This window comes from Protomyctophum bolini (assembly GCF_963924005.1).
Source record: "Protomyctophum bolini genome assembly, chromosome: 5".
Lineage (NCBI taxonomy): Eukaryota > Metazoa > Chordata > Actinopteri > Myctophiformes > Myctophidae > Protomyctophum > Protomyctophum bolini.
The window spans coordinates 16062793-16073204 of NC_137866.1; the positions used below are offsets into that span (position 1 = coordinate 16062793).

The 10412-nt window shown below is 46.7% G+C and overlaps 1 protein-coding gene across 2 annotated transcripts; it reads left to right on the plus strand.

Annotated features, from left to right (window-relative positions):
• The first annotated feature begins 272 nt into the window (after positions 1–272).
• On the plus strand, positions 273–9500 carry LOC308316296 (potassium voltage-gated channel subfamily A member 1-like). Of its 2 annotated transcripts, none has more exons than XM_080764819.1 (4): positions 273–878; positions 1378–4168; positions 9096–9179; positions 9351–9500. In XM_080764819.1, exons 1-2 carry the CDS (start codon positions 300–302, stop codon positions 2476–2478), a joined length of 1680 nt encoding a protein of 559 aa, XP_080620945.1. In that variant the 5' UTR covers positions 273–299; the 3' UTR covers positions 2479–4168; positions 9096–9179; positions 9351–9500. The 2 variants fall into 2 exon arrangements, with proteins under 2 accessions (XP_080620945.1, XP_080620946.1); XM_080764820.1 differs by having other exon boundaries at positions 9105–9179.
• Positions 9501–10412: the final 912 nt, after the last annotated feature.

Sequence of the window (10412 nt, forward strand, 5' to 3'; positions counted from 1 at the left end):
TTTATAAAGTCAGCTCCAAGATCCGTGGGCGGGAACACCAACCAACTGTAGCCTGGAAGTATACAGTGAGTGAGAGGAAAGAGACAGAGAGACAAAGAGAGAGACAGAGAGAGAGAGGGGGGGGGCGGTGGAGGAAAGGAGATCCGACCTGCACGTGGAGATTATGGCAGGAGACAGTTGTGGTTGACCGGCGGGGCTCACCGGCGGGGCGCAGCGGCGGCGGAGGAGCGGAGGAGGAGGGGGCGCGGTCGGCTCAGGCTGCCTGGCTGCCCCTCATGCCGTGCGTCTAGTCCCACCTCATGGACGACCACCGCTGCCTCCTGCAATCCCCCCCACCGAGAGTGACCAAGACCCGGGCAGCTGTGACCGGAGACACCCTGGTGAACTCCGGCTACACCGACTGCGACGCCGTCATGACGGTGGTGCACGCGACCTGTGACAGCAACAACATGCTGGAGGAGTCGGCGGCTCTGCCGGGCCACCGGCACTCCGTGGACCACCGCTACGAGCCCGCGGACCACGAGTGCTGCGAGCGCGTGGTCATCAACATCTCCGGCTTGCGTTTCGAGACGCAGCTCAAGACGCTCGCCCAGTTCCCGGAGACCCTGCTGGGGGACCCCAAGAAGAGGATGAGGTACTTTGACCCGCTCAGGAACGAGTACTTCTTCGACCGGAACCGGCCGAGCTTCGACGCCATCCTGTACTACTACCAGTCGGGCGGGCGCATCCGGAGACCCGTGAACGTGCCCATCGACATATTCTCCGAGGAGATCCGCTTCTACGAGCTGGGCGAGGAGGCCATGGAGAAGTTCCGAGACGACGAGGGCTTCATCAAGGAGGAGGAGAGACCGCTGCCCGACAACGAGTTCCAGAAACAGGTGTGTGTGTGTGTGTGTGTGTGTGTGTGTGCGCGCGTGTTACTCAAGTAGTCCTGTAGTAGCCTACTTCACATTTTGAGGTATATGCTACTTTTACTTTACTGGAGGATTTCCAAAGGCCATGCAGTACTTTTACTTCACTATATCTCGGATCCAAATACTGTACTTTTACTCCCGTCCCACTACATTAATTTGAAAACTTTATTTACTAGTTACTTTGTAGATTTTGATTATTATTACAAAACATACATTAACCACAGCACTATACATTTTAAAAATAGCCGATCTACATGCTCACAATGCATCGCAGATCTGCTATTTTCAAAAGATTCTCATGCAAGAGTACTTACTCTTTTACTCAAAAACACGTTGAATCCCGAACTTCTACTTCTACTATATGCAGTGTATACTATAGTATATCAATACACTGCATATAGTGATACCTTTACTTATGTCAAAACATTTGAGTACTGTATTCTCCCCCTCATCACCACTGCAGGTGTGGCTGCTCTTCGAGTACCCAGAGAGCTCGGGCCCGGCGCGGGGCATCGCCATCGTGTCCGTGATGGTCATCCTCATCTCCATCGTGATCTTCTGCCTGGAGACGCTGCCCGAGTTCCGCGACGAGATGAAGGACCCGGCCGTGCTCCTCCTGGCCTCCGCGGGGCTCAACGGCACGCTGCCGCAGGACCAGCCCAGCCCCTTCTCGGACCCCTTCTTCGTGGTGGAGACGCTGTGCATCATCTGGTTCTCCTTCGAGCTGCTCGTGCGCTTCTTTGCGTGCCCCAGCAAGGCCGTGTTCTCCAAGAACATCATGAACGTCATCGACATCGTGGCCATCATCCCGTACTTCATCACGCTGGGCACGGAGCTGGCGGAGCGCCAGGGGGGCAACGGGGGCCAGCAGGCCATGTCGCTGGCCATCCTCCGCGTCATCCGCCTGGTGCGTGTGTTCCGCATCTTCAAGCTGTCGCGTCACTCCAAAGGCCTCCAGATCCTGGGGCAGACTCTGAAGGCCAGCATGCGCGAGCTGGGCCTGCTCATCTTCTTCCTCTTCATCGGCGTCATCCTCTTCTCCAGCGCCGTGTACTTCGCGGAGGCCGACGACCCGGACAGCGGCTTCACCAGCATCCCAGACGCCTTCTGGTGGGCCGTGGTCACCATGACCACCGTGGGCTACGGCGACATGCACCCAGTGACCATCGGGGGAAAGATCGTGGGCTCGCTGTGCGCCATCGCCGGCGTGCTCACCATCGCGCTGCCCGTGCCCGTCATCGTCTCCAACTTCAACTACTTCTACCACCGCGAGACGGAGGGCGAGGAGCAGGCGCAGTACCTGCACGTGGGCAGCCTGCAGCCGCTGCAGGCGGCCGCGGAGGGAGACGCAGGGGACGGAGAGGAGGGCAAGACGTCTCGCTCCAGCTCCTCGCTCAGCAAGAGCGAGTACATGGTGATCGAGGAGCAGGGCTTCAAGCAGCAGCAGCAGCCGCAGCCCAACTTCCTCACCACCCCCACAACAGCAACCGCCGCCATCACGCAAGTCCTGCACAACTCGCAGCAGAACTGCGTGAACGTCAATAAAAAGAACACCGACGTGTAGACGTTGTAGGCCTGCCTGTGTGTGTGTAGGACTGTCGTGGCCCTGCCTGAACACAGACAGGAGCACGAGTGTGATTTATAGTAGGAATAAACGCACAGACAGACAGCAGCCCCGTTATACGCGCCGCGCTCTCCGGTGTTCGCAACCGTAGACGAGAAGAACGATAGAGATAGAGCTATTACCCCCTGTCTGTTCAGACGCCGTGCGCTGCTACTAGTGCCTTGTCATCGTGTTCCATTCTCCTAGGAATCAGAATTTATCATTTTAATGATCGGAATTCATAATTCTATTATAGTAGAGCCTGCTTATGTGGTTCCATTCGCACTAGGAGAGAGGGAGGGAGAGAGAGAGATAGAGAGCGCTCTCCTCCTGAAGTTTTAGGCGTATTATTCGTTATACTCTCTGGTCCCCCGAGTCTGGGGTGATTTTTCTTTTGTTTCCGGCTATTCCGAGGGAATCGACCTGTTGTGCACTGTGCAATAGGCATTATTTTCTCACAACAAGGCACGCACACACATACACACACACACAGAGACACGTGCTTTTAAACTGTGAATGGTGACATCATGCCACTACTAGTACAATTCAAGGGATAGTGTTGTGTCTCATGCGTTACGCACCGTGGTTCGTCTGTCATAACATACGGTAGCCTATAATACGTATTCAGATTCATTTCAATTTCTGTGTTTCAAACACGTGACGTCAGTGTAAAAAAAGTAAAAAAATTCGACTGTTCAGCATATATATATATATCTCAATTTGACCGTCCTGTGCTTTGCCTTTGTTGTGAGTTAAAGTCTAGTCAAAATCCTACTATAGCCGCGTTTAAAGAAATAACCCCCGTACTAGTATTTATGGCGTAATAGGCGCCGTGACAACACAAAAGGGACAGTTTTATTATTGGTACAAAACATGTGAGAGGAGGAGTAACAGTCTGGCTCCCTCTCTCATATTTCTCACACTCACCCATGTGCACGCGGGCGATCAAAATCAAAAGGATGGAGCGTGCTTCTCTCCGGATGCCTCAAATATCGCCCGCTGTGATTCAGTCTCCATGACGACGGCAGGACCCGGTCCCCTTTTTTTCCTCGGTATAACCCCAGTCACCGTTGCCATGGCATCCCTGTTTCCACAGTAACCTTCCAGATGGCTTTGGGATAGATACACCCGGCCGAAGAAGATTCCTGTCCCCGAGCAGTCTGTCTGTCTGTTGTACAAGAAACTGCCCGATCATAACAATAACAATGCTGTGGTGCCGTGCGTAACAGCCCACACACACACACACACACACACACACACACACACACACACACACACACACACACACGCGTGTGACACCAGACCAGACCCCAGTGAGTGTGTGCCAGCATCATTCTGCCTCCAGACATGCCTTTAATACTTGTCCAGTTTGTCAGTGACTTTAACACCATGACATGATGAGACCTGTCACCTATTTAGCCTATTTGTCGAGGGAGGTCTGATTTCAGAATGCCACACAGCAGCGAAACAGTTCTCGAGACAAAGCAGGCGGCAGAAAGCAGAGAGGCTGAACGGAGGAGACAAAGGAAACGTGACGTGAAAGCAGAAGCAGTGTTTGTGGAATTATGAATGGACTGGGAGTAGCCGTCATGATGGCTACACTACCCTGAGCGCTCCATAGAGGCTGCTGTTACCCCACCGAGAAAACATGGTGAGCATATTATGTCTGTGGAGGTCTGTCCTACTCTCACTTTTCCTTTGATTAATGCTGTTGCCTTTTAGTAATGAAAAGTTTTACAGCCTTTAGGTCAGGGGTTTTCAACCCTTTTCATTTCAAGGTCCATTATTTATTCGGCATTTGCGCCACGGACCACCATTGATGAGATTTGGCTTCTCAGAACCAAAACAAAAGAATATTTTGTTGTCGTTGGATAAGATTTTGTCTACAATTCCATGCTTTTGGCAAACGTTGACCAAAATAACAATTATTTTACATTCTGTAATTGTGTAGACTTCTTGTAAATTAAGTAATGCAGATATTTAACAATAATTTTACTCTTTAAAGCGTAAAATGAAACCAAATGGAGTTACCAATCAGCCAAAAACTATGTATTATTTCTTTTTTTTACATAGTGTAATATGCAATAATATTACAGTTTTTGGTCAAGTAATACCCTGGCCTACACTACTCGTTACTGGGTAAAATAATAATATTACAGTAATATATTAAAAGCAACGTCCTGCTGCCTCCTACATTATGTGCAAATTCAAAACAGGTGGTATGCAGGGCTGTTGAGTGATATCCAACAAGCACATCCAAACTCCAACACTTGGAAAAAGAATCATCTGCAAGGAATTTCTTGACACTATCATGTCTACGGTAATTTTTTATGAAACAAACACTGCAGTGTTTAATGCAAAATTCACAAATTGTAAATTGCAGATAGAAAGAGGATAATTCAAGCTTTTCGTACAGCTGCAATGATGGTGAGTTTGACGTGGTTTATACAATCAGATAGGACTTTTCTGTTTGGATGTGTGGGTTGTCAATGGGAAATTGCGGCTAGTTACCACCCTGCCATTAAGTTAATGGCAAGATGGCCATTAATGGCCATGGTCTGCATAAGGCCAATGGTGACTGGTTTGTGGTTTCCCAGCCTCTCTGGGGAATGGCCCCGCCCACATGTCAATCATGTGACCTGCATGCCTTAGGTAGGCTACTAGGTCAGGGGTTCTCAACCTGTGGGTCGGGACTCAGGACCGACCAGGGGGGGGGGGTTCCTACATGATTTCTTTAGGAGGGGCTTTGTGTGTGTGTGTGTGTCCCCGTGACCTCATTGGCAGCCACTTTGGTTCACAAGATCGTCTATTTCCGGCACACGGCAGAGTATAGATCTGGCATTTCCACACCATCACTGCCTGCCAAAATACATTTTAGTCGACTGAATCAACGTTCTAGATTTAATCGCCTAAAATCGTGTGATATTTTAAAAACTAGACTAAAACTTAAACATTTCAGATGACTAAAATATGACAAAAACTAATTGGGATTTAATTCAAAAGACTATGAGTAAAACTTTGCTGTCAAAACAAATTTGCTGTCAACATCAACACTAGGGCATGTGCGTGCGTGCGTGCGTGCATGCGTGCATGCGTGCGTGTGTATATGACATGTGATGGATGCTCCTGCAGAGTGTCCTACTTGCCTCTCACCTTCAGTTGACTTTGTGTGCTACTAGTGTCTGTGTCAGTGCTGCCCCCCTGTGGAGTATCTCTGCTACTGACAGAACAGGTGGCTGGACTGGCTGATTCCTATTCTACAAAATAATGTCTAAAAAAAATCTGAAAAAACAAACAAACATATGTCTCTATGTCAGTGGTGCTCAAACAGTTTCATGTCAAGGCCCCCCAAAAATTATATGTATTTGGCCGTCGACCGTCGACCCCCCCCCCCATCTCACTAGTTACTTTGTAGATTTATGATTTATGTCCAGCCATGGTGTGTGTAACCCGCATTTTGTCCTAACACAAACATTAAATGCTATTGACAATGAATGGACAATTTAGAATGTTTGTGTAAACACAAACATTGCGTAACACAAACATTAATGACGAAGGTGAGGACGCAAATTGTGATTGGCTGGAATGGGATGATGTATGATGATAACAGCGCCCCTCACTTCACACGGGTGTGATTTTTATTAATTATTATTACAAAACATACATTAACCACTTCGGCTATATACACTTCGGCCATTTGAAAATAGATCTGCTATTTTCAAAATAACTATACGTTTTTTATACATTCGAAAATGTGTGAAATAGACATAACGCATAATGAGTACTTTCTACATATTTCTTCATTGCAGTATTGCTACTTTGAATGAAGTAACACATGTGAGTACTTTGTTCCATCACTGCTCATACGTCGCATCAGGACATTGTGAGCTTGTCTCGTTTTCAGTGCAAGACACAGACCTGTGAAAATAGGTGCAAATGTCAAGTGTCGGGCGCAGTGTGATGGTTACGTAAGCTACTTACGACGGTTCTTACAGAGAAGCAATCATTTGGCACAATAGAAGAAGTCGAATTCAATACATCGGGGGGGGGGGGGGGGGGGGGGAACAAACAAACACATGTTTTTGTGTGTTTGTTCACATTGGAAGCTGAGACTGGGCCTGATAAGTCAAGAGCACTTAACAGATAATTACCAAAGCCCGGACGTCACTGCTTCATCCCCCGCGGGTCATGGAAGTAATTTCTCCATGGATAATAACATTGGGTCATCTTAGAATCGTCTCATATAAGAATTGTGGTCCAAAAAAGAAACAAAGTGCCCCGGGCCTATTGTCAGGGAAGTACAGTATATAGCTCTGTATCGTTTACGATAGCCAGTCTCTCATATTTGATCGTTCAATTGTTTCTGGTGAAGATGTAACTAATTGGGCGTCAGTAATGTTAGCGTTTTCTCACAGTTGATGGCTCATTTGTTTATTTTTCTAACACAGTTCTTATTTGATTATGCATTATGCATTATGCAATATTATGCATGGAGAAAAAATGGGGGGGGGGGGGGGGGACGTGACCCACCCAGGTAGGATGCATGACCCACCTAGCCTGGCTAATAAGCCAGACCGAATCAGCCATTGGCGATTTGAGTCTGGGTTATTAGCCAGGCTATGACCCACCCAGGTAGGATGCGTAAGTTCAGTGCTCTATTAGCGTACTTGACTTAGTTCTTAGATAATTTCCAACCATGTCCACCACATAAAAGGAAAGGCACAGCATAGTCAGCAAAACAAACCACATATCAACTCTAAAAAAAAGACTATATATAAGCAGCACACTCCTTTTTGTATGGCGGGTTTAGTGTAAAATCCATAGCCTGCGGTCAGTGTTTCCTTGTTAATTGCATGGATGTTGTTTTCCTGCTCAGGGCCATCCCTGTGGATTTGTGTCTAAATGTACAGCAGTGTGTGTCTTTGCTGGCTGTGGTTAGTTTAACAGAAACACAGGAACAACAAAAAGGGAGGAGAGATGTATTGATCTATCATCTCATCTGGGCTCTCTACACCTGAACTACTAAACTTTGGAAGGCAATCACAGCCATTCGAAATGCAATGTAAAACATCTGACTGATACATGTTGATCACATGTCCCCAGAGATGACATGTTTTTATTGACAGAAATGCAAATAGCAACAGAGTACAGCCAAAGGTCTAAAAGCATAGCGGTCTTGTTTCCATTTGGGTCCTATGTATTCAATTGCCCAATTGGGAGTAGCAGCAAAAAGGCATAAAAAATGGCATAAACTATTAGTTAGGCAGAAATGGGCATATGTGGAGTTGTGTCATGACCCAAGGATTTATTAATTTGTATTGCACCACCTAGCTACGGGTCAAGAGTTATAGGTCAAATCATAAAGCAGCACTTTATAGCGCCAACATGAGGCTGATTTGAAAACATCTTGGGGCGGAGTGTGTTCCATGGCCTACTGCATGCAAACGATCGGTACAGAGGTGTCCGAGATTGTAGCTGTACACAAACAGACAGATGGTGACAGATGGTGGCATGTATGCATGCATTGCAAGCACGTGCACAGATGCACCATTCAACAAGGCTGCATACTTGGGAGGTGGTAGAGAAAACACTCACTTCATTGATTAATTGTTTCCATTGATTTTGACCTTCTCACCTTGACCTCTGACTTTATGAACTTCATTGAAAGGAAGTCAGTCGGGGCATTGCTAGGAGCTTGAGACGCTTGAGAGTATAAAACAGTGTTGATTTCGTTGACTAAAACTATTATGAAAAATGTCGACTGCCATTTTGTCACTGATGAAAACTAAATAGAAACTAAATAAAAACCAACTTATGATGACTAAGGAATGTTGACAATTCTGTCAACAGATAAATGTCAGGGAGGGACTATAGTTGAGAAGAGATCCAAGAGAAATAGTAGATCTACAACAACACACAACACCAACAACTTTCAGCATGCAACCAAGTGTAGAATCTGGCATTAATACGCCATCAACATAATCAACTGTCAACAAGCTCACGACATGCTGTGAGCTTGTACATCTGCTATTTTTGTATAGTCAACGCTAAAATCAAAGATGACAGATGCTTTTCCGGTTTTCATGGGTTGAGAACATTTTTTCTTACCCATAGTGAATGAGACTGCCGTTGACAATGATTGACAAGATCTGTAAACATTACTCTATCCTCCCCGCTTTATCTCTGTTCCTCTGTTTCTCTCTGTCTCTGTCTCGTTAACACACATCATCTTTAATCAACTATACTTGACAGGGAGGAGGACCCCAAAACGAACTAATTATTTTCAAGGGCTTTGTTGCATGATTGGAATGACAGACAAGATCATAAAACATCCTCTCCTCTCCTCTCCTCTCCTCTCCTCTCCTCTCCTCTCCTCTCCTCTCCTCTCCTTTATTTATTTTTATATGCATGAATGATAATAACACAGCGGGGAGTGAAGCAGGGAGCAGGGAGCGGTGTTTGTTATTGTTACTAAAGTCATTGAACTGGGTGACAAAACTGCCATCTAAGCCCCCCCCCTCTCTCTCCCTCTCTCTCTCTCTCTCTCTCTCTCTCTCTCTCTCTCTCTCTCTCTCTAGCTCTCTCAGGTGTACAACGCTCTTTAATGGTTAAGCCTCCCAAAGCCGCCGACAACTATACAGCAGGCTGACCTGAACATATAGGTAGGCTGTACTCAGTACACTCTCAGTGTAGACTCTCTACAATGTAGAGAGTCTATTCTTTCTTCTTTGAATATATAGAGCGACTGCCATTATATTTCTACTCATCATTACTAATGCTAGGCTATAGGCTAGATCACATATTAATCTGCAATGACTGTGACATTCCTCTAGGGGCCAGACAGATCAAAGCTGAGAACTGCGAGATGGACGGTTGAACCTGGATGACTCCTTAGTGATTCTCAACCTGTGGGTCGGGACCCCAATGGGGTTAAACAACCCATCTACAAGCTAAACGTATAATTCTTCAACTCCTACAATTCCAAGTGCTTGTCAGGGTGGGGTGGGGGGGGGGGGTCCCCATTTGAAATCATATTATTATTTTGGGGGGTCCCCAGGTTGAGAACCACTGATCTACACATCATCAGCTGCCTAGCACCACCTGCCCAGAAGTACCTACCTAGATCCACCTGCCCAGAAGTACCTACCTAGATCCACCTGCCCAGAAGTACCTACCTAGAACCACCTGCCCAGAAGTACCTACCTAGAACCACCTGCCCAGAAGTACCTGCCTAGAACCACCTGCCCAGAAGTACCTGCCTACCATCACCTGTGCAGCTGTCTGCCACCATACCCTCCAGCCCTCCGGGGGCAATCTGTCTCTTTGGGGAGGACATTCTAGCTAGCAGCTCCTCACCTCTTCCCGGAAACCCAGGGGTCATCAATGTGTCCATTATAATGTTCTTATTTTGATCACGAGACCCAATTACTGAATGTAAAGTCTTGCAGGTTTTCTTCAGACTATGTATGACACTGGTTTACTTTCACACTATGGCATATAGAGGGTATATTATATGTGTGTGATATCATCATCATACCCGGAAGTTATGCGGAAACGCCTACTGAGTAAAACAGAATCTACTTTCTGTCCTTGACAGCCCATACATCCAAACAGAAAAGTCCTATCTGATTGCATTAAACAATGTTAAACGACATTAAATTCACCTTGCCACTCGATTTGCCATTCACTATTTGCATGCGCAAATAGTGAATGGAGTCCAACTATAGTAGTTTGGTCCATTTGCAAGGACCCCCTTACCTCTGAGGCCCCTTTTCCACCAGGTTGAACCAGTTCAGTTATCTTTTCACCACCTAATAATGTTGAACCAGTTCAGAGTCTTAACCCCTGAAAATGAAATGGTTCAGAATCCTAAAGGTTGATTCGGAATCTGAAAC

Bases quoted from the DNA above. Each gene is read 5' to 3' on its own strand.
- LOC308316296 (XM_080764819.1), top strand. From the start codon at position 300: ATGGACGACCACCGCTGCCTCCTGCAATCCCCCCCACCGAGAGTGACC. The intron at 879-1,377 runs GTGTGTGTGTGT...TCACCACTGCAG, and splicing joins ACAACGAGTTCCAGAAACAG to GTGTGGCTGCTCTTCGAGTA.